The following is a 24,852-nucleotide window of genomic DNA, read 5'->3' as shown; positions in this document are numbered from 1 at the left end:
AAAGAAATTCCTAGAAATGTACAACCAACTGTCTTAGTTTGTTTTCTGTGGCTTATAATAGAATACCTGAAACTGGGTAATTTGTAAAGAATAGGAGCCTTTTTTTTACAATTATAAAAGCTGAGAAGTCCAAGGTCAGGGAGGTGCATCTGATAAAGGTCTTTATGGTGAGACTCTGCAGAATTCTGAAGCAGTACAGAGCATCACATGACCAAGTGCTGAGCACGCTAGCTCCAATCTCTCTTCTTCTTATAAAGCCACCAGTCCCACTCCCATGATAACCCATTATTCCATTAACACATTAATAGATTAATCAATTCAGGAAGGCAGAGTTCTCATCATCCAATCACTTTCTTAAGGCCCAACCTCTCAATACTGTCACACTGAGAATTAAGTTTCAAGATGAGTTTTGAAAGGGACAAATATTCAAACCATCTTCATATGGCATGGCACCTACAAAGACTGACTCATGAAGAAATAGAAAATCTGAACAGGCCATAATAAGTAAGGACTTTAAATCAGTGATTAAAAACCTCCCAACAAAGAAAAGCCAAGGACCTGATGGCTTCACTGGTGAATTCTGCCAAATATTTAAAGAAAATTAAACCAATCCATCTCAAACTCTGCCCAAAAAATTAAAGAAGAACGAGCACTTCCAAAGTCTTTATGAGGCCGACATTACCCTAATAGCAAAGCCAGGCAAGGACACTACGAGAAAAAAAAAAGTGAAACAATATCCCTGGTAAACATAGATGCAAAAATCCTCAACAAAATATGACAACTGTAGCAAAAATGGACAAATGGAATCACATCAACTTAAAAAGTGTCTGTACAGCCAAGGAAACAATGAACAAAACTAATGAACAGCCCATAGAATAGGAGAAAGTGTTTGCAAATGACCCCTGACAAGGGATTAATAAACAGAATATGTAAGTAGCTAAAATAACTCTATAGGGAAAAAAATCTTATAATCCAATTTTAAAATGGGCAAATGAATAGACATCTCTCAAAAGAAGACATACCAATAGCAAACACATATATGAAAAGGTGCCCAACATCACTGATTATCAAAGAAAGGTAAATCAAAGCTACAATGAGATATCATTATCACTTAGGTTAAAATGGCTTTTACCCAAAAGAGGTAATAATGAACGTTGGTGAGGATGCAGAGAAAAGGAACTCTCTACCGCTGTTGGTAGGAAGCTAAATTAGTGCAGCCACTATGGAGAATGTATGGGGATTCCTCAAAAAACTAAAAATAGAGCTACCATATGATCCAACAAGCCCACTACTGGGAATATACCCAAAAGAAAGGAAATAAGTATATCAAAGAGATATCTGCACCCCCATGTTTATTGCAGCATTATTTATAATAGCCAAGATTTGGAAGCAACCTAAGTGCTCATCACCAGACAAATGGATGAAGAAAATATGGTACATATACAAAATGGAGTACTATTCAGTCATTAAAAAAAAATGAGATCCTATCATTTGCAACAGCATGGATAGAACTGGAGACCACTATGTTAAGTGAAATAAGCCAGGCACAGAGAGTCAAACTTTGAATGTTCTCACCTATTTGGGGGAACTAAAAAATTTAAAACAATTGAACTTATAGAGATAGAGAGTAGAATGATAGTTAGCAGAGGCTGAGAAGATTAGAGGGGGACAGGAGAAAGAGAGGATGATTGATGGGTACAAAAACATTATTAGAGAGAACAAATAAGATCTAGTATTTGATAGCACAACAGGGTGACCATAGTCAACAATAATTTATTGTACATTTTAAAATAGGGAAAAGAGTAAAACTGGTTTGTAACACAAAGATAGGATAAATCCTTGAGGTGATGCATACCTGATTTACCCTGATGTGACTATTACACATTATATGCTTTATCAAAATACCTCATGTGCCCCATAACTATAAACACCTACTATGTACCCATAAAAATTAAAAATACTAGCAAACCAAATACAAAAGCACATTAAAAGGATCATATACCATGACCAACTAGGCTTTATCTCAGGGATACAAGGATGGTTCAATATATGCAAATCAGTAAATGTAATGCACCGCATTCACAGAATGAAGGATAAAAATCATATAATCACCTCGTTAGATACAGAAAAAGCATTTGATGACACTCAACATTACTTCATGATTTTTAAATCCTGTAAAAAATATTAGTTATAGAAGGAATGTAACTCAACATAATAATGACCATATGGGACAAGCCCTTAGCTAAGATCATACTTAACAGTGAGCAACAGAAAGCTTTTCTGCTAAGATCAGAAACAAAACAAAACTACCAACTCTTGCCACTTCTATTCAGCATAGTACTGTAAGTCCTAGACAGAACAATTAGGCAAGAAAAAGAAATGAAAGGCATCCAAATTCGAAAGAAAGAGGCGAAATTGTCTTTGTTCACAGGTGGCATGATCTTATATATAGAAAAGTTTGAAGACTCCACTAAAAAGCAATTAGAAATAATAAATTTAAAGTTGTAAAATATGAAATCAATATACAAGTCAGAACATGTCTATACACAAACAACAAACCACCCAAAAGAGAAATGAAGAAATTAATTCAATTTACAATAGCATCAAAAAATAAAATACTTAGAAATAAATTTAGCCAAGGAAGTAAATAAAGGAAGTACACACTAAAAAGTACAAAACAATCATGAAAGAAATTAAAGGCCAGGTGCAGTGGCTCATGTCTGTAATACCAGCACTTTGGGAGGCCAAGCCAGGCAGATTACCTGAAGTCAGGAGTTCAGAACCAGCCTGGCCAACGTGGTGAGACCCTGTCTCTACTAAAAATACAAAAAATTAGCTGGGCATGGTGGTGTGCACCTGTAATCACAGCTACTAGGGAGGCTGAGGCCAGATAATTGCTTGAACCTGGGAGGCAGAGGTTTCAGTGAGCCGAGATCAGACCACTGCACTCCAGCCTGGGAGACAGAGCCAGACTCCATATAAAAAAAAAAAAGAAAGAAAGAAATTGAAGAAGATGCAAATAAATAGATATCTTGTGTTCATTGGTTAGAGAATTAGAAAAATCAGTATTGTTAAAATGTTCATACTGTTAAAAGCAATCTACAGATTCAGTGCAATCCCTATCAAAATTCCAGTGGCATTTTTCATAGAAATAAAAAGAACAATCCTAAAGTTCATATGCAACCACCAAAGGCCTTGAATAGCAAAAGCAATCTTGAGCAAGAGGAACAGAGTTGGAAGCATCACATTTTCTGACTTCAAATTATATTACAAAGTTATAGTAATCAAAATAGTATTGTACTGGCATGAAAACAGATACATGTATCAGTGAAACAGAATAGAGAGCTCAGAGAATAAAGCCCAAGCATACATAGTCAATTAACTTTTGGCAAGGGCATCAAGACTACAAAACGAAGAAAGGATAGTCTCTTCAATAATTGGTGTTGAGAAAACTAGACATTCACAGGCAAAAGAAATGAAATTAGACATATATCTTATACCACATACAAAATGGGTTAGAGACTTAAAGACATAAAACTGTAAAACTTCTACAAGAAAACATAGGGGAAAGTGCTTTGATACTGGTCTTGCCAATGATAATTTGGGGTATGACACTAAATGCAAAAACAAAAGCAAAGATAAACAAGTAAGGCTACATCAAACTAAAAGCCCTCTGCACATAAAGGAAATAATGAATGAGATGAAAAGGCAACGTACAGAATGGAAGAAAATATTTATAAACCATACATCTGAACAGGAGTTAATATCCAAAACATATATGGAACTCAAACAACTCGATAGCAACAAAACAATAACCAAATTTTAAAAGAGGGTAAAGAACTTGAATAGACATTTCTCAGAATAATACATACAAATGGCCAACAGGGATATTAGGAAGTATTCAGCATCACTGATCATCAGGTAAATGCAAATCAAGGCCACAATGAGATACCAATCACACTTGTTAAGATGGCTATCATTTAAAAAAAAAAAAAAGGAAATATCAATGTCGAAGAATATGTGAAGAAAAGGGAACACTGGTACACTGTTGGTGGGAATGTAAATTGGCACAGTCATTATAAAAAAACAGTATGGAGGTTCCCTAAAACTTTTAAAATAGAACTACCATATGATCCAGCAATCCTACTTCTGGATATTTATTCAAATGAAATGAGATCAATGTGCAGAAGAGATATCTGAACTCCCATATTCATTACAGTATCATTCGCAAATAGCCAAGATATGAAAACAACCTAAATGTCTATTGGCAAATGAATGAATAAAGAAAATACGGTTCATATCTATAATGGAATATTATTCAGCCTTAAAAAAGGAAATCTTCTTTGGGAGGCCAGGCAGGCAGATCACTTGAGGTCAGGAGTTAGAAACCAGCCTGGCCAACATGGCAAAACCCCATCTCCACTAAAAATACAAAAAAAGTTAGCTGGGCATGGTGATGAATGCCTGTGATCCCAGCTATTTGGGAGGCTGAGGCACAAGAATCACTTGAACCCAAGAGGCAGAAGTTGCAGTTAGCCAAGATCATGCCACTGCACCCCAGCCTGGGCAACTGAGAGAGATTCTGCCTTAAAAAAAAAAAAAAAAAAAAGGAAAATAGAAAAAAGGAAATCCTGCCATTTGCTATAACATGGATAGACCTAGAGGACATTATGCTAAGTGAAATAAACCATTATGCTAAGTGAAATAAACCAAACACAGAAAGAAAAATACTGTATAATCTTACTTATATGTTGAATCTAAAATAAGCAAATTCATAGAGGCAGAGAGTAGAATGGTAGTTGCCAGGGGCTGCAGGTGGGGGAAATGGAGAGGTGATGGCCAAAGATTACAGTGTTTCAGTTACGCAAGATAAGTTCTGGAGACTTAATGTGCAGCATGGCAACTATAGCTAACAAGGCTGTATTGCATACTTAAAATTTTCTAAGAAGATAGTTCTTAAGTGTTATTACCACAAGAATAATAAGAATTATAATTAATAATTATTATAATAGTAAGGGGATAGGATAAACTTTAGGAGATGTTGGATATGCCTTTGGACATTATGGTGACGATGGTTTCATGGGTATATATTTATCCCCAAACTCATGGAGTTGTATACATTAAATATGTACAGCTTTACAAGTCAATCACACCTCAATAAAGTGAATTAAAAATACATACTTTTCAGAATTAAAATTCCAGATTTAAAAAGGCAGTTAATTTTCTTGATCAGCCATTAATTTTAACCGTAGGAAGTTACATGGAATATTTAAAAGGTAATGGATATAGAAAATTTTAATTTGTATCACAAACTAAAATGTCATGCTTTACCATAGATATTTGCCAATTCAGATTATTGGAATTGCGTAATTTTTTGAAACCATACCAGTACCTCAGCAGGAAGTACTAGGCAGAGAGAGTCAGGGCATAGCCAAGCAGGAGTGCCTCGGAGTCCCCTAGCAACTCCAATCTAGCCCACACTTGCAGGTGGGTGAGACCACTCATCTGTGTCCTCCTCTGATCTTGCCTGGTTCTTGCACTGGTGGATCTGAACCTACTAGTGAGCACGCCCATCACTGCCCATGAGAGCCACTGAGATAAGTGAGGATGGATATTCAGAACACTGCCTCATTACTCCTTAGATTTCTCCTCCCAGCAAGTCAGCACCAAAACCACTTTAATGTCTGCACATAAAAAAAGGCCTTCTCCCCACCTCCACCTTGTCCTAAAAGAGTGACTAAACCATTCTGTTCTCCACCTCAACTTGATTAGGGGAGGGAGAAAAATTACTTCATTGTGTTTTAGAAGCTTCTCTAAAAAAAAAAAAAAAAAAAAAAGCCTAGGCCAATCCAGAAGTTGCTGGAGCTCCACATGCCAACACCAACAATCATGTAGCAAAAATCAGTGGCAGTGGTAGCTCTGTTAACCACCATGAGCATCCAGGACCATACAAGGAAAGGAAGAATAAAGCCAAGAGGATGTGGATGGACATAGACCCAGATTTAATTTAATTTGGAAAAATCAAGGAATATAACATTTCTTGCATTGGTCTCATAACTATTTCTTAACTAAGGTAAAAAAAAAATCTGCATCAGTCTATTTGTTCTTACCTTTTCAAAGTAGACAATTTCAGCATAAATTCCATGTCACACAATTTCTTTTAACTGCAAAATTCTGAAGCCTTTTCTAAATAACATAGAGAAATATTTAAGTTAAAGTTCGGAACTCAGAAAAGACCAACCTCCTTATATACTAGACATTCTTTTTTTTTTTTTTTTTTTTTTGCACATCACTCCTTTATTATACTGATCTGGAAAAAGGATTTAGTACAGTTATGCTCAGAGGAACACTGGACCCATGTGGCAGAGCCAAGCAACTAGAACATGATTCAGAAATCAGTGAGACACTTGGACAGGACCAAGAGGCATTTCACTGCCACAAAACAAGGTGGGGAGGGATTTGGAAACACACAGCAGGAAGCACTCCTGCCCCTTAGAGGTCAAGGAGCTGATCCCATATTGGTATGAGGAATGGTTTATATTCTGATGACCATATGTGGTACCATTTCAACCGCCACAAGAAACCCCAAAAGGGTTATTGTTTTGTACTATTTATATATACTATACTTTCTTTTTTTATATAAAAGTAAATGTAACACCTAAACTAAATTCAGGATTCATCCCAACCTTCTAGAGCCAGCTTCTCTGGGGTCAGGGAGGAAACAGTTGTCACATCACCATGCAGGTTACATTCATCTGCCACTGGAATGATTAGAGCCCCCAGGCAGTGGCCTGACTGCAGACGAGCAGAGGACTGGCTCCTGGGGGCAGACAGGCTCTCTTGCTTCTCTTCATTGATCACAGCTTAGCATGTTCCTCCCTTCAAGTTCTTAGTAAACAAAGCACTTGCAAAAGCCCATCACTACCTTTCAACTCTCTTGGATAAGGGGAACCTTTCTACAGCTTGGACTGAGAATCTGTGCCCTAGAAATACAATTCTAACTAGAATGTATGAAGGGAGTGGATACAGGAGACAAAATGGCTAAAATGAAAATGGGAGCCACCAGTCCCCATCTGCATCTACACCTCAAGATGTCTACAGATGTGGTCAGTGTGACATGTGCAGGAGGGAGGGGTAGAGGGATGCAACAGGCAGGGAGGGTGCTCCTGGGGACAGCAGCCTGCCCGCTGGCCTTCACTTCTTGGCCTTCCCCTGGGCAGCCACAGCTTCCATGGCTTTACGCACGGTCTCTTCATCCCCCAGGAACTGCATGGGCTTGATGGGTTTCAAATTCTTGTCCAATTCATAGACAATGGGAATACCAGTCGGCAAGTTCAGCTCCATGATAGCCTCTTCAGAGAGACCCTCCAGATGCTTGACAATGCCCCGGAGGCTGTTGCCATGGGCTGCAATCAGTACCCGTTTCCCCTCCTTGATCTGGGGAACTATTTCTTCATTCCAGAAGGGCAGAGCTCTAGCAATCGTGCCCTTCAGACTCTCACAGGAGGGTAACTGATCTTCTGTGAGGTCTGCATACCTGCGATCCTTACTGATGTTGCTGTAGAAAGGATGGTCGGGCTCCATCGGAGGTGGTGGGACATCATAGGAGCGCCTCCATATCTTCACCTGGGCCTCACCATGCTTTGCAGCAGTTTCTGCTTTATTGAGACCAGTTAGACCTCCATAGTGCCGCTCATTGAGGCGCCAAGTCCTCACTACTGGCAGCCACATCTGATCAATGGCATCTAGCACTGTCCAGAGGGTCCGGATCGCTCTCTTCTGCACTGAGGTGAAGCAGATGTCAAACTCATAGCCAGCATCTCGCAGCGCCTGCCCGCCACGCTTCGCCTCCTCGTGGCCCACCGGGCTCAGATCGGCGTCGTACCAGCCGCTGAAGCGGTTCTCCAAGTTCCACGCGCTCTCGCCGTGCCGGATCAGCATGAGTTTGTAGGCGGCCATGGCTGCGGGATGGGGATGCGGCACGGACTGGAGTTCGCAGATTCCGGAGTGGCAGCCGGCCCCCTCGGCCTACACTAGACATTCTTAATTAGCACTTCAATAATTTGCTTGTAAACAAAGCAAATCTGTTCAGCTGGTAACCACAGTGTATTGAAACATTGAAATCACCTTCAATAGTTAAGTTGTAGGCATACATTAACTTACAGATTCTTTACGAACTATGTGTATTTCTGGATTAAAGTAGTTTATGTAATCTAGTTCAGTAACTATTTTACCAGGATACAATATGGTATTCTGCAAAATTCATTACTCCTATAACTATAAAGTCCTGTTCAAGAGACCTTCACAATTATATTTACTTCACACATTAAAACGACAGTGTAATCTAAGAATAAATGTTAATTTAGAGTTAAAAATGTAATAAGACCAGGTTTTGTCCCAACAATGGAGCCTGGCTTTAGGTCTTCATAGCACCACTTTCTCAAATCACTGGGCCTTAAAATAGACCTGCTTGTTCCCTCTCAAAATAGACAATGCAAAAACACATATTTTCTGTTTTCTTCTTCTATACATATGTATTCTCCTTCATTGTTCCCTGTGTTACTGATGTAAGACAACATTCCTTTTTTTTTTGAGACGGAGTCTCGCTCTTGTTACCCAGGCTGGAATGCAATGGCGCGATCTCGGCTCGCCACAACCTCCGCCTCCTGAGTTCAGGCAATTCTCCTGCCTCAGCCTCCCGAGTAGCTGGGATTACAGGTGTGCACCACCATGCCCAGCTAATTTTTTGTATTTTTAGTAGAGACGGGGTTTCACCATGTTGACCAGGATGGTCTCGATCTCTTGACTTTGTGATCCACCCGCCTCGGCCTCCCAATGTGCTGGGATTACAGGCGTGAGCCACCACACCCGGCCAACATTTCTTATTCTTAAAATTACTTTACCAATTCCTAAGACATGTTTTCCCACAATAAACAATTAAAAAGATAAAACAGTCTTAATTTGGAGTCACTGATTGATCTTCTTCTAGCCACACTGATTTCTTTTTAGCATCTGGCACAATGCCCAGTGATAATTTTCAACAACTTTCAAAATACATTTTTCTGGAAATCAAATAAATACATTTTTCCCCAATAGTGTCCTTGCATTATTATTGTGGTTTGTCCTCCAAAGTGCAGCTTCAAAAGCCACCATAGGAGGAACTCTCATTGTTTTTGTCTGATGATCAGTACTGATGGTTATTTTTTAGCAACTTGGATTTAGCCACTGAAAGAAGGAGCAAGACCTATGCCTCAGGACAAATATCTTTTATTATTTTTTCATCTCATAAATGAGACAAAAAAGATCTCAACTCTTTCTAAACCCGTAGTTCCCAAACTTGAATGTGTATCAGAATCATCTATGGGGCCTGTTAAACCATATGTCCCTGGGCCCACCCTAGGGTTTGTGCATCAGCCCCTGGAGTTGCAACCTGAGAATGTGTATTTCTAATCAGTTCCCAGGACCACACCATGAGAATCACTGATCTAGACTGTCTGAAAGGTCCAATCAAAAAACCAAAATTGTCACAAAAACAACTTTTAAGTCACTATTAGAGAAAATTAAGACATTCAGACTTCTAACTCTGAAATCTATCTTATCAGAACGTCACAATGTTTTTTAGAGGAATTTTAGTAAACAATAGTATTATATTCATTTTTTAAATGTCAAAAATTGTCTAACATCATTATACTGAACAATTTTTGCCTTCATAGTGGGAAGTTTAAGCACCGTTATTTTTTATTTTAGCCTGTAGACAATTTTCCAAAGAACATATGTGTTTTTCTTTTTAGAATAACACATGATTAAAGACACTGCTTTACCTTTAAAAAGTGCTAAATTAAAATTTACTTCACATATGCTTACAGATTTTCCAAAAATCCCAAGGCAAACTCAAACTGCATAGAAAGTTAATTTTTTCTAAATTCATCCATGAGTATATGGGTGTGGTTTACTACAAATTATGCATATCTCTTATTAGAATAAAACCACATTTTTAAAAATTTCCCATTGGCACTATTTATTTTATCACTATTTATGTGATAATCTAATAAACAGCATCTAATGAAAAATCAATTTACCTTGGAGAACTATACACATACTATATTAGAGGATAATTAAGATGATTACCACAATGAAACAGTACTATATATTAAATTCCTAAATGTTATGGTATAAATTAATGTCCAAAGGAAATACTTTTCATTCATTAGTTAAAAATTTGAAACTACAAATTATCATATGTGTTAAGAACCTATTTGTCACTGATTTTAGGCTCTGTGTATTTTTATGTTCATTGAAGCAGTTTTTGAAAAGGACAACATGCTTGTTTACCGCCACTCACTGTTCAGCTCTCTGAAAACTAGCTCCTCTGCTGCATACTCACTAATGCAGATAAAGACAATTCTGTTGTGACAAGATTACTTTTTAGGACTTTAGGGTTTTTTCCTTATTGTTTATTTAATGTTCAAGCATAGTTTTAACAATAACCCTGCTCAGAAACTCATTTTAATGATGCTAGGAGTACCAATTCTCTCAGCCTTTCAGAAGGATGTAAATTACTACTGTGATGTGAGACTTGCAAAGCATTTGGACACAGTTAACAAGGATGAGAAAACTGCTCGAGTTAAAGAATAGCTACTGTTTACTGGACAGAAGGAAAAAATGGCAAATCCAATAATGGTCATGATGGAGATGCAAGTAAATAGAGTTTGCCATTAATTGACTAATTTGACAAATTACACTTAGATTCATCATGTTTCCAATCCTGCTCTTTCTAATCTTTAAATGCATCAGCGTCATCCAAGGCTCCTCTCTTCCAGGACAATCACTGGGTATCCAGTACAGTACCAGTATAATACCCAGTACAATACCAGACAATGTCTAAAGTATTCCATCAGCTGCTTAAAATAGTCTCAAACACAAGAGGTCTGGCACACGAAATCAGTCCATTTAGCATCCACTTCCAGAGACCCACCCTCCTCCCACCTGCCCTTCTTTACACATTATTGCTTAATAATGTCCAATAGTCTTCTAAGCTTTTGTTAACGCCCTGCTGATTCTTGGTGTTTCCAATTTTTACTACCCTGATTCTACTTGTTGTTATTCTATGGTTCAGCTCTTGTACCATGACTGAAGCTGCTATGTCCTCCTCTCCAACCCTTGGTTCCAACACTTACACATATCTTACAACATTTCAGCCAGAAAATGTTTTATGCCGTACCCCTGTAGAAGATCTGGTAAGATATTTGACCCTAGCAAATATGTAACTACTGAATATGTTTATAGATGGGCAAGTTGTGGAGAAAACCCAGCTCCCTATTTCACAAGGTGAACAGCAAGCAGTAAACATGATAGGAATGAGGAACTACTAAAACCTATCTCCACTCGGTTCTTACAACCAGATCCAATTATGTATTGTGTTTAGTTAGTCTCTGGAAAATATAATCACCAAGAAATTCCCTGTAACTATTGCGTGACATGCAAACATGACCAATAGTCAGTTATTTGGGAAATCATTTAGAAATTCCAGGAACTCCAATTTGAACTCCAGCAATTCTAAAAGAAGATTAAATAGAAAAAGGAGACACATTTTTGTTTTCACAACTAGGATTTCTTATTCTGACACCTTTTTATTTCAGTAGCACAGCCTGAAGAGTGTGATTTCACCAGGAGGAAAGTAAGATGATGAAATTGATCTGTCTTCACAAAGGAAAATTATAAACTTAATTACATAATTGCTTTTTAATATTTCCATTTATGGCTATTGTGATCATAGCAGCTACATTTCATGTTCCTCACAAGCTCCACATACACTAGTTCATAAAGCTTGACAATATTCTCATTCAACATACAGTAGTTAATGACCCATTTGCTTGGCATTTGTCTTTTCCTTTGCCAATCTCTTTTTCTCAGGTACTTACCCGCCCTGTTGCCCAAAAGAGGCATATTCTCCAATTGTTCACTTTACATGTGACCAGTTCAAATCAATGCAAAGGAAGGATTTTCCAGAGTGTAGACAAAGGACCACAATAAAGGATGAATTGGGCAGCCCCTGCTAGGGAACAGTCTCTGAGCCTAATTAAGGAATATTTCCCATCCTCAGGTTAAGGACCCTCACCTTGTTCCACCCAGCAGGATTTGCTAGCCTTCTTCTTTATAATCAGAATGTTATTACAGTTATTTATAACTCTTGTGGAGCATATATTGGGGCAGATAGCTTACCTTTTTAGTTCACAGATATTCAATCAAGAGAATCCACATCTAGACATCATGTAGGAGCCACCTACCATGCATCACCCAGAGATCCTGAAGTGTGAGCTTGACACTGTGACCAAGTGTAACGTCTAAAATGTTGTCTTGAAAAAGAGGTTAATGTATTCTGCCTAGAGATCAGAAAGGCAGACTGAAGTTATTCTTAGTATGTTCATCAAAATACTTCCAGGTCTCCTCCTTCCAGGTTCTGGGTTGGAGTGTCCTTTCCCTATCACTTTGAAGTTAGGCCAATGAAATGTAAGCAGACATGCTGTGGATCCCTTTCAGATAGAATTCACCGTGTTTCCTGTGTCCCACCTTGATAGTCATGGATGTGTGTTTCAATATGGAATCTCCATCAGCCTGGTGCCTGAGTGACTATGGTGATCAGAGCCCCTCACTGACTTGTGATAACCAGGATGGTCACATAAAATGAGAAATAAATTTCTGTTGACCTAAGCAACTGAGGTTTTGTGGTTATATTTTTACCACAGATCATCTAACCTGTGCTGACTGATAAACCTTCTAAAAGCAAAAGGAAGAAAACAACTTTATTAATCAAGGCTTCTTCTGAAAAGTTCACCATAGGTCAGAAAATGATATTTCTCATAGCATTTCAAAAAGCCAACTCTGTACCCAAACCAAAAGTTGGCACTACCTGGAAGGAGCCAAAGAAATGAGGAAACCCTGTCTTCCCAGCCTATAACTAAGATGGCCCACGGGGCAACCTCAGAATTATAGAGGTAACAAGCCCCACTTCCTCAAGTGTCAATCACTGAAATGTGGCAGATTAGCTCTGCACATGAAACCATGTATTATTCTCCTTGTCTTGAAGCAGAAGCCAAGATAGCAGCCTTTAAACTAAGGCTTAGGAGCTCCAACTGATGCCAACAGGGAGACCTACAAAGACAATGCCTAGATTAGTTGACCATGACTAAAAACATTGGTTAATAGCTAACAGAGTGCATTCTGTTTGAAGCTACTGTGTCCTACCACAATTTTAAAGGACTTGTGCTATCAGGGAGCCCCTAAGCCTTAACTAGACCAGTGGTTCCCAAATCGTGGTCCAAAGATAGGGTCTATGGGACTTTTTACTCATCTGCAATGAAATGAGAAAAATAAGGATAATGTAGTCATCTGTAGTGAAACTAAAAATATTCTGTTTAGAGGACCATGTTTGAACATTATAGCTTCCTAATTTTGTGATATTAAAATGTCTTTATATTTATCAAATGATGGCAAAAGATAAATGACAGGACATTTATTGTTGCTATTAATATTTTTATTTGACAAAATTAAGTTTGGTAACTTTATGTTGTCCCCATTGCTTTTATTCAAATTTGACTTAATTATGGAAACTGCTATTTTTGAATGACCATCAGGTCTAAAAACTACTGAAGGACTATAACTCTTTATATGTGTGATACCCTATGGCTATTTTTAATATGATAAAATATGATAAAAATAACCCTATGATTATTTTTAATTATGCTGTTCCAATTTTTATTAAAATTTGGCTTAAATATGGAAACTATTATTCTTAAATGACCATCAGTAGCTCTATAAATCTTTATATGTAGGACACCCTATGGTTATCTTTAATGTGATAAAGTATAACTTGATGGAATCTTGAAACTCCTTGCCCCATCCTCTAGAGCTGCACCATCCAATGGGGTAACCAGCAGCCACATGTAACTACTGAGTTCTTGAAACGTGGCTGCTCCAAATTGTGCTGCATGATAAAATACATACTGAACTTCAAACATAGTTAAATAAATAAATAAACTGTTAGTTCTTTGAGAAATCTCCAAACTGCTCTCCATAGTGGCTGAACTAATTTACATTCCCAAAGGATTCATTCCCACTCTAAACATTAGCATCACACAATATACCTTTGTAACAAACCTGCATTTATATTGATCACATGTTGTAATGGTAATATTTTTCATATCCTGGGTTAAATAAAATATATTATTAAAACTAATTCACCTGTCTCTTTTTACTTTTTAAGTATGGCTTCTAGAAAACTTTAAATTGCATCTATAGCTCACACTGTATTTCTATTGGACATCCCTGTTCTAATGTCAGTGTGTTCATGATTAACCACGATTAAGATTATGTTCTTTCTGGTGATGTATTGTGTTTGCATGCCTTCTCAATCACACAAACCATAATAGCTGACTGACTTCTCTTACTCAATAGTCTCATTTCCCTAGAGTCTCTGCTCTTTCTCATCTTTGTATCAGATGGTCATAAAACTAGTTTTCTTTATTAGTCTCTTTTTCATCATATTACTCCATTGCCCAGAAACTGAAGAACAGGGAAGCCTTAGGCACTGGTGGTGAGAATGTAAATTAGCACAGGAAGTCCTCACTTAATAGCATCCATAAGTTATTGGAAACTGTGACTTCAAGTTAAAGGGCATACTGTGTAACAGATTCAACTTTATGATAGACTAACTGATATATAAATAAGAGTTAACTTCCTGTGGCATACAGTTTGCCATTTCACTTAAATTCACAGTTTCCAAGAACCTGTCAATGGAATTAAATAAGGAATTCTTATACAGTTATTGTGGAAAACAGAATGAAGTTTCCTCAAAAAATTAAAAATAAAACTGCCATATGATCCAGCAATCCCATTACTGGGTATATATACCCAAACGAAAAGAAATCAGTATGTCAAGGAGATATCTGCTCTTCCATGTTTATTTCAGTACCATTCACAATAGCCAAAGTATAGACTCAACCTAAAAGCCCACCCACAGATGAATGAAGAAAACTGTATATACATATATAGATAAAATGGAATACTATTCCGCCATCAAACAATATGAAATCCTGTCATTTACAGCAAAACGGATGAAGCTGGAGAACGTTATGTCATGTGAAAGAAGGCAGACACAGAAAGACAAACACTGCATAGTATTGTCACATGTGGAATCTGAAGAAGCTTGTTTCACAGAAGTAGAGAGTAGAATAGTGGTTACCAGAGGCTGGGAAGAGGTTGATTGACAAGTACGAAGTTACATTTAGACAGGGAGAATAAGTTCCAGTGTTTCTGTTACACGGTAAGGGTGACTATAGCAAATAAAGATATAGTTGAAGATACAAGAAGATTTTGAATGCTATCACCACAAAGCAATGATAAATGTTTAAAGTCATAGAAGGTAATTACCCTGTTTTGAACATTGTAAAATGTACACAAGCATTAAGACATCACATAAATATGTACAATTACCATATGTTGATTTTAAATTTTAATTTTGAAATAAAAAATAAGTTAATCAACCTAATGTTTGACACTCTCCAACAACTAGTTACTCCATAGCTCTCCAATACCAATGATGTTATTTTCTGGCCATAGACCCATCTAGACCTGCTATTTGCACGTGCTGAGCATTTGCACTCACTTGTCTTTGATATGAAATGTTGTTTCCATTACTCTCTTTCTCAGTCTGTCTTTCTTTGTCTTCCATACTCACTACACAGCTTTCCTTCTCTAAGAAATCTTCCATACTTGACCCTACCTGGCCCTGCAAACCAGTCTCCCTGATGATCTCTCATATTTTCTTTAATACATTATGTTCATGGCATCAATTTATATTCATTGAGAGATGTAGGAAAAAATATATATTTCAGACAATCAGCTATGTGCATTGTCTCCATAATTAATTCATAAATTATCTTAAAGCAGAATATCATATTTCATAAAATGACAGGGCTAAAACGCATCTAAAAGATTGACTATTTGTTTTACTAGTGAGGTAACAAGACTAAAGCTTTTAAGTTACTTACCAGTAAGTAACTTATGATTGAGTATGTGCGTTTACATGTCTAATTAGGAGCAACAGTGGCACTAGAACTCCCACTGTTCTACTGGTACTCCTGGAACAAGCCACTTTTAGTTTTCTAATTTATTCTGTCTTCCAGTATGTAGGAAACACCCCCTTGTATAAATCAGTTAGTTTTAAATGAAGCATGAAGCATGAAGCAGCATCAGCAGGAGACACTGCCCAAAGGAGAGAACATTGAGATTATTGGGCTAGGGCAAAGAGCACCAGATCTCTTGTGGGTTGATCCCATGGAGTGAAGAGCAGGCTAGATCATAGGCAAGTAAGCGGGCTTAGGGACAAGGCTCCTATCATAGCAGAGTGGCTGAAGTGCAATCAAATCTGAAGCAGCTGAAGCTTAACCACAATGACTGAGCATGCGCATTAAGGTTGTGAGGGAAGAAGAAGAAAGATGGCTGCTCAGGGAACACACGGGTTACCAGAAATGAAACAGCAAGGTTAATTTCCAGATCCCACTCACTGACCCAGTCAACAGACTATATCACTTATTTTATCCCATCAGTCTTCAGCAAGGTAGGCTCAATCTAGATAGAATGAATCTAAAGCTTAAATATATTCAATTAAGTAGTTTAAGGGAACTAAGTAAGACAAGGTCAATACTAAGCTCTGCCCAGAGTTTGCACTTATTGTGTAAGATGATACATAGATGGATAGATAAGAGTGTTGAGCTTGTTGACTCTGCCCTCCTCTTCTTCACATTATCAATTTTGCAGAAGGTCACTATATTCTGTTATGTCCCTATTATATTCCTCAACAGGATATAGAGCAACATGAAAATCCACATGGGACTTGGCTTACAATTTAATGGTTGATTTTCTGCTAAAATGATGATAGCTTCTGGTCAGTTTTCATCTAGAGTGAAATTGTTTAGATTTTCCATAAAATATTTTCTGAAATACCTGCGCCTACTAACTTCTCTGTCCCAGTTGCATATTTTGCTAGATATTACCCCCTAAAAGTCATTTTATTTCAGAATTGCTTAATGCTAAATCAAGCAGCTAGTATTTTTGTTGTGACATGGAGGTGACGAGTTCCTCAAGGGTCTTGCCCGACTGACAGCTGTCAACTAGATACGGATACACAGAATGAACAATGCCTTTAGATTGTACTTAATATTTTTAATGTATGGTTGGTTTACTATTACCTGAATATTTCTACATGATGAAGCTCTTATTGAGGTTTTACCAGCCTCTTGCACTGGGACTTTCCCAGATCTGCAATCAAAAAAACACGCAATAAAATGGGTTCTTGTACTGTTGAAAATGGTGATTGTGAATAGGTTCAGAAACATGGACAGAAGGCTTCAAGTGTAATTACTCAGTTTTAATATATGATGCTGAAAAAAGTCGTGGTTTATTTCTGTCATGTTAGGATGGAAAAGTCACAGATTCTTGTGGATCTACATAGTGCAGGCAGGTTAACAATGTTTGTTTGGCTTGACTCACTAGGCTGGTTTTTAATAGGTTGGTTGATCAAATAGATGGTTTTGTTATTATTCAGAGAGCCTCAATAAGGTTTTAAGAAGAGATTCAAAGATAAGAAAGGATGTCAGCCTCTATTAGCCTATGTCTAGGGTAGAAACCCCTGACATGCTCAGCCAAGTGGAGGCATTGACATCACAAATTCTATCGGGCCCAGAGTGCAAGTTTATAATTGAACAATGTGGGCAAGAGGAGAAGGCTAAGAACATATACCATCTCTTTATTTTTAAAACTCTTCAATATGTGTCTTCAAACTGCAAAACAAGAGAATGAGAAAATGCACTTTAATTCAAATCTTAAGTAAGAGAAATTCTATTTCACTTACCTGGTAAAAATAATAATAATAATAATAATTCCTAAACCTTACTTAGGAGAGTCTTTTGCTACAATGCAGTGGTTCTCAACCAGGGGCAATTTTGCCCTTCAGGAACATTTGCCAACGTCTGGAGACACCTTTAATTGTAACTGGAGAGTGCTACAGGCATCCATGGGTGGAGGCCACGGAGGCTACTAAACACTCTACATTGTAAAGGACGGTCTCTCACACTAAGGAATTCTCCAGCCCATAGTACAAACAGTACCTGCCACAATATATGGCCAAGGTATGCTATATTCACTTTTGTGTTTTGCCACTAAAATATTTCTTTTTTTTTTTTTTTTTTAAAAAAGACATTTATTCAGCGTCACGATCAGACTATTACATTTAGCAATCAACAGCATGGGTGCAAAAAAAAAAGAAAAAGAAAAAGAAAAAAATCTACATTAAAACCCTTTGTTGGAATGCTTTACACTTTCCACAGAACAGAAACTAAAATAACCTGTTATACAATTAGTCACAAATACAGTCCTCGAGTTTTTTGCCCATACACATGAGTATTTGCCTAAATCATGTCTTCTTTGTAGCAGCTAGGCCCTGCCACCACTGTGCTTGGCTGAGTTCACAAATCTGTTGTAACCTGTAGCTTCCCTGTCACTTCTCTGGCTCTCCTCTCCTGCTAAGCTTTGTTTCCTAATTAAAATCTTCTGCCACTGCCATAGCTACTGCTGCTACTGGAACCGCCATAGCCACCTTGGTTTTGTGGTTTGGCAAAGTATTGGCCGCCACCACCATAGGGGCCAGAGCTTCTGCCTCCAAAGTTTCCTCCCTTCATGGGTCCAAAATTTGAAGACTGATTGTTGTAACTGCCAAAATCATTGTAGCTTCCACCACCTCCAAAATTGCCTCCATCATTACCAAATATTTCTATAAAAGAAATATGCCAGATTCACTGCCTTTGCCTAAAATAAGACAGAAGTGACATCTTGAGAAAACAAATATTGAAAATTATTCCTTCAGATAAATATCTATTGTAGTAAAACTTAATAGAGTCTTAATAAAATGAGAGATGATTTTGAAATTTTGCCCTGATAATTCGAGAAGATTAAAAATACATATTTAACAAGTACTTCCCGGCTACTGGCCCACTAATTGTATGCACCTGTAACATACACTCAGGCAAAATTTTTGAAGTTTGCAAAATAACATCAGAATGATCTTGAAGACCTCTGTATCAACAGCTTACTTTTTATTGACAATTTCCAAAGCAAGTTCTTCAATTTTACTATTAAGAAACTTCTTATGGGTCCCCCTTCTGATACTGCCTTTGACATGGTCCACAGCATCCTTAAAAAAAAAACACTATTTCTAAATTTAAAAAAAAATCCGTGAACCACTCACATAATAGTCTTCAAATATTTCAAGTATTATTAAAAATAGTGAACAGTTCATGGGACTAAATTGAGTTAACCATAAACATGTCCATCAAAAGAACAGTGTCTTCACTAGATAAATCTACTACTAAATGAATAAGGACTTGTGAAGATTTCTATATTAAAATTCTTTTTCCATGAAATTATATTTATGAGGTGAGGACACAGTATAATCTTTTAGCCCCTATTTAAAAATAGGCTTATTACATTGAAGTCAATGACATACAGATATGTAATCCAAACAGATTCTACTTGTGTATCTACTAATAGGGAGCATTAACCTCAAAAACAAATTCCTCATGTCAAAGGGCTACCACCATTTGTTCCAGAAATTCATTAGCAAGTTGCAAAACAAGAATGACACAGTCTGGTTAAAAGAAAATGCAGTCTACAAAAATGTTCATTGCATTTTCATACCTTTTCTCCCTGCTGGTCAAATAATAAAAATCATCATTATATGAATGACTGTCATTTAGTAATCACCTGTGTTGTGCTAGGACCTACAGCAGACACTCACTACGCCCTGTGCTGGTTATCACAACTACCTTGCTGCATAGATATTTTGTTCCAGAAAGCCAAGGCTCGGCACCTGCATAACTCTAAAGTCACAGGGGACCTACAGTTCAAGCCCAGGACGGCTTTGCTTCAGGACAAGCAGTGACACTCAGGGTCTCCATTATAGCAAAATTCACAAGTTCAAAAGGATTTTAAATAGTTTTATTCTTTTGAATTCTTCTTTCAACAATATACTATTGTTCGACTTCCCAAACTCAAACAGTTTGTAAATTATTGCTGTAGTTACACTTTAATGCCTGCCTCATAGTTAATTCCACAAAGGCATTTTGCCCTGTGTAATTCTGTTCTTTTCCTAGTCCTATGTCATAAGGGGAAAAAATATGTTTTTTCTTATGAGATATCTCTAGCTCAATATCTTTCTAGTAGTGGGTCTTCAATCAGTTCAGACATTTCTCAGTGATCGTACACACCCTCATTTGTAGATTGTCGCAGAACATAAAAACAAGATATTTAGTGAACAAGAACAGCCTGTGTGTTCTCTGAAACTTTTTCTTGCCGCTCGGCTTTGTCTGTGTGTGTGTGTGCGTGCGTGCGTGCGTGTGTGTGTGTAAAGAAGGAGATTAGGACATTTAGAGAAGGAGGGCGGGGAGGAGAGATCCCGAGAATAGAAAGGAGGAAAGAAAAAAAGAGAGAATGGAAAGAGAGAGAGAAAGGAAATGGGAGTGGAGGGAGGGAGGACTGCTTTGTAGCTTCTAAGATTGCAGACAGAAATAGCACACAACCACCGTGAGCCGTATGTGATTCAGAAACCAAGACCGAATTTTGTTCACTTTTATTAATCAGTTGCTAAGAGAAAGGAAATGGCATCTGGTCCCGTCTTCTTCTACATCTTAATTATTGGAAAATATTGTAAGTATGCTCAGTATCTAATTTTGTATGCCTTAGTATTTTATGGAATAACCACAGCACAAATGTTTATTCCTTATATTTCTGCTTTATCTTAAAAGCAGAAATGCATTTACTGATAAAATTGTAACCTCACTTCAGAATTGTTCTTCTTAGTATATATTTGGTATTTGTATTAAAAACTGTAGCATCTTATCATAGTCAATAGTGAAGCAAGACTAACATGCCATGTAAACCTAGGCTTCATAATAACCAGTTCATACGATTGATATGATAAGCAACATTATAATATTTAGAGTGGTAGTTGTTACAGATACTGTGTTCAAGGAATATGTTCATTGAAATATCCTAGGAAAGCCTTCACGTTTGTGCCAGTTTCTGTGTAGTTGTAACGCTTTGTCACCCTTATCCTTGGTGATTTGCTATCAGAGGTGTGCTTCTGAGCAGAGAGATGCATTCATGAAACTCTTTTTATTTAGCAAGTTTACTACTGTTCCTTGAAAAAAAACAAGGGAAAGCACAAAGCAATGAAAAACACAGGCACACAAGAAGCTCCAATGGACATGTTATTTTTACCATAATGACAAATTTTGTTTTCTGTATGTGTGCTATGGTTTATTTTTCAGAAAATCTTTTTTAAATTCAAGAGAAAGAGTTGTTGTGTATTAAGCTCCATTTGAATTATACTATGTAGATAGAAATAAAATGTTTTTGTTTCTTAGGTAATAAATGATGAAAAAGTCAAAGCCAAACCAAGAATAAAACTTTCTGGGTATCTTTAATACTTTAGGATTCCAGGAATGTGGGCTTTCACTAATTTAGAACTTAACAAGCCTTTTTATTGTTCCTCTGTCTCTAAAAGTTTGCCTAAGTTTTGTAAACTCTGAGCTTTTCTATGAAGAAATGTCTCAGGGTAACTTTCAGTCCTAACTCTCCCAATTCTAATGTATCAAAGTGATTTTATTTTCCTTTTTCTCCTTCTTTCCTCCTTTCCTGCACTCCATCTCATCTAAATGAGATGAGTTAAAGTTAGAGGATGGCCTCAAAACCAGAGAAACTATTCAGAATCCTGGAGAAAAACTATTCAGAATCCTGGAGAAATGTTCTAGTCCTAGCTTTCTTCAGCTCTAATCTTGATTTTTTAACTGAAGGGAAAACAGTAAGTTGCAGACCATCACCAAAAATGTAATGTTTCCAGTTATAATTCTGTGTTCAAACTACCAGAGCTATTGACATTTGTGGCCAACAGCTTCAAAAATTAATAACATATTTTACTATTCCCTATTCCATTTCAATGAAATGAACAGATTAAATAAGCCAAAGGAATACTTCCAAAATAGTCATTCTAGTATGAAGAATTTAAGGGCATATAAAAGGTAAGTTTAGGGCAGGTTGGGAAGCAACTTTGGCCACTGTGTTACCAGTCATTTCAGGTTAGGAAAAAATTCCATGTTTACATGTACCCTTTTGTTAACAAATTATTTTCATGGACAGGAAATAATGATGGTGGTGATGACGATGCCAAAACCCTCTGTCTCTTTAAATTTTAACTTCTGTCTTGATTAAAAAGAAAATTTGGGAGTATAGTGTAAGTTGAGAGCTGCAAGTTCCCATCCTTTCATGCCTTCCCCAGGAAATGAGGGCATAAACATTTGTTGCAAAGTTTGGCAAGCCAATTCCTGGCTACATGGTGTTAACTGCATGTCAGGGTAGGGGAACACTTGGCAGGGACCCGTTGAAAGAGCACCCACCATGGCTTAGCTTGAGTTTAGCCCGTCACCCAGGCCCCACCTAAGTGAGAATTTCCTGGGCACATACCAAAGAGCATCCACAGCCTCGCATAGACAAATTCCGAAACCTCTGTAACTCCCCTATGGTGGTTGTTTATTTGTGTGTTTGCTTTGTTATCTTTTGCTTTTATATCCACTTTCCTGTTACGGGAAAGGCGATGTGATATCATGGAAGACACCTAACCTAAGATGCTTAGCTGTACTCCCATGCACCGGTTCTGTGGTTTTCATAAATGACTTACCTCCTCTGAGTCTTAATGTGTGAAGTGGCAATCAAATCCTTTACCCTATCTACCTCTCAGACCCCCTGTGTTCAGTCGTTTATTACAAAAATTACCTCCTGAAGCTTCACAAGTCTATTATATGGACACAATTAAGCACACGAGGCAGGACATTCAGCGCCTTGTCACAAGACTCGAGCTAATAAATGCCAAGATTTCAATGGTTTCAAAGCCCATGCTCTCTCTCCTCATCCATAATAATTCTCAGTAGCAATAATGTGTATAATGGGATTTGAAAACTATAAAGCCTGTTGCAGACGTAAGCAACTGTTAGTCATCCTTTGAACCAAAAATCCTATGAATACCAGAGCAGGGACCATGCTTTATTCACCTATCTTATTAAAGAAAGCATGGTCCCTGCTCTAAAGGGATAGAATGGAGAAGATAGCAAGTTGATCTCATTCAATTCAATGAAACAAGTGCAAAAATTGAGGTCCACACAAACAGAGGTGACATGAATACTTAGAAGATATTTCCTTTTAGCCTTGAGAATTTTTCATTCTTTGAAAATCCTTCTGTACATAGTCTAATTAATTGTATTGTGCCAATGTTAATTTCTTGCTTTATAATGTACTATAATTATGTAAAATGAAGGAAAGCTGGGTGAAAGGTATATGGGACCTCTCTATACTACTTTTTTTCAACTTCTTGTAAGTACATAATTATTTCAAAATTCGTAGTTAAAAAATCCCCAAGACAACTTGAATTATAAGTTCTTATCAGAAAATGCTTTATTATTACTTAAATGATATCACTAAGCAAAACAATTCTTTTACTTAATATTTTAGATAAGCAGGGAACAAGTGAAGATATAGGAAATAGAAGGTATTCAAACATAAGCTTGATCCACTTTAGTATTTTCCCAAGGACTGGCCCAGCCAGCAAGGTCCTCACTTTCAGACTCCTAGAGACACTTACCAGACTACCAGACTAGCTGGCCTTTGCTTTAGATCCCAGCACTGGCATAAGTTTTAGCAATTTTCTTCTGTGACTATGAAGGAGGGAAAAGGAAGAGACAATTCCAAAACAGACCATTAGCTTGGTTAGTACATGGAAAAAGAGAATGTTGGCATATTTATCCAATTCCAAAAGATGTGAGAATAAATGTACCAATATGCAGACTGCGGAAGTATATTGGGTTCCACCTTGTCCTTGGTTGGGGGTTGGGGTTTTTTAATCTGTATAAATTTATGGGGCATGAGTGCAATTTTGTTACATGCATGGATTGCATAGTGGTTAAGTCAGGACTCTTAGGTATCCATCACTGGAGTTACATGCATGGTACCAGTTAAATAACTTCTCACCACTTTATACTTTTGGTGGCTACTGACAATTTTGTATTGTTTTTACTATGTATTTTGAATTATATTAAGTTTCAAATGGAAAAAAATGAATCTGTCCAAATGCACCCTGATCTACATAAAGGGAAATTATTATGTTTGTAAACTAGTCCTTCAAGCACAATTTCACACATTTGTCCAAACTTGTTAAACTAAAATGCCTGAAGTTGAGTATTCTAGTTAGGTTTAACTTTTTGTCTGAAAAACTGTAAGCATTTAGACCATTTGATTTCAATCTTTATGCTTGTGGGTGTGGTTGTTTTTTTATTTCACATTTATCGAGAGGTCTCCATGGGCCAGGAACAATGCAAGTGCTTCACAATCATGATCTTGTTTTATTTCTATAATAACCCTATGAGATATTCTTGCTTTATAAAATAGGAAACGGAAAATGAGAAATGTCTGGTAGCATTCCTGGCAGCACTTCCTAGTAAGTGTTGCAAAAGAGACTTGAATCCAAGTGTATCTTCTTGATAAGCCTATGCTAGTAAACATGATTCAATTCTGACACTTTCTTAAATTATAATATCATGGAATTTAAAGTGACCTTAACAGACCCCTGATCTAGCTCACTGACCTTCAAGCAAGTTAGATCTTGCTGTATTTTAGATATTAGAAAATAAAGAAATATTGACCAGCCCAAGATCTCAAAGCTGATAAATCCAGGGCTTCCTCCACCTAGGG

At 37.2% G+C, this 24,852-nt stretch overlaps 2 protein-coding genes across 2 annotated transcripts in view; one reads left to right on the top strand and one right to left on the bottom strand.

The window, feature by feature from the left end:
• Nucleotides 1–6,282: 6,282 nt before the first annotated feature.
• On the bottom strand, nt 6,283–8,029 carry LOC110567339 (phosphoglycerate mutase 1-like). The gene has a single exon (XM_064383719.1). The coding sequence runs from the start codon at nt 7,957–7,959 to the stop codon at nt 7,195–7,197; it is 765 nt and encodes a 254-aa protein (XP_064239789.1). The 5' UTR covers nt 7,960–8,029; the 3' UTR covers nt 6,283–7,194.
• Nucleotides 8,030–20,551: 12,522 nt separating this feature from the next.
• RXFP1 (relaxin family peptide receptor 1) overlaps nt 20,552–24,852 on the top strand; it is a 139,820-nt gene continuing 135,519 nt past the window's right edge. The window contains 1 exon segment of the mRNA XM_064383786.1: nt 20,552–20,760. Within this exon segment, the coding sequence (XP_064239856.1) occupies nt 20,712–20,760 (49 nt within the window). The 5' untranslated portion in view covers nt 20,552–20,711.

Source organism: Aotus nancymaae, unplaced genomic scaffold (genome assembly GCF_030222135.1).
Source record: "Aotus nancymaae isolate 86718 unplaced genomic scaffold, 86718_ANA_hifiasm-v0.15.2.pri h1tg000033l, whole genome shotgun sequence".
In the NCBI taxonomy this organism is placed as follows: Eukaryota; Metazoa; Chordata; class Mammalia; order Primates; family Aotidae; genus Aotus; species Aotus nancymaae.
Note: the sequence above shows the minus strand (reverse complement) of the source record. Positions and strands in the feature narration are given on the sequence as shown.

What these genes read in the sequence shown, in the direction of transcription:
- LOC110567339 (XM_064383719.1), bottom strand. Translation starts at nt 7,959, where the DNA reads ATGGCCGCCTACAAACTCATGCTGATCCGGCACGGCGAGAGCGCGTGG.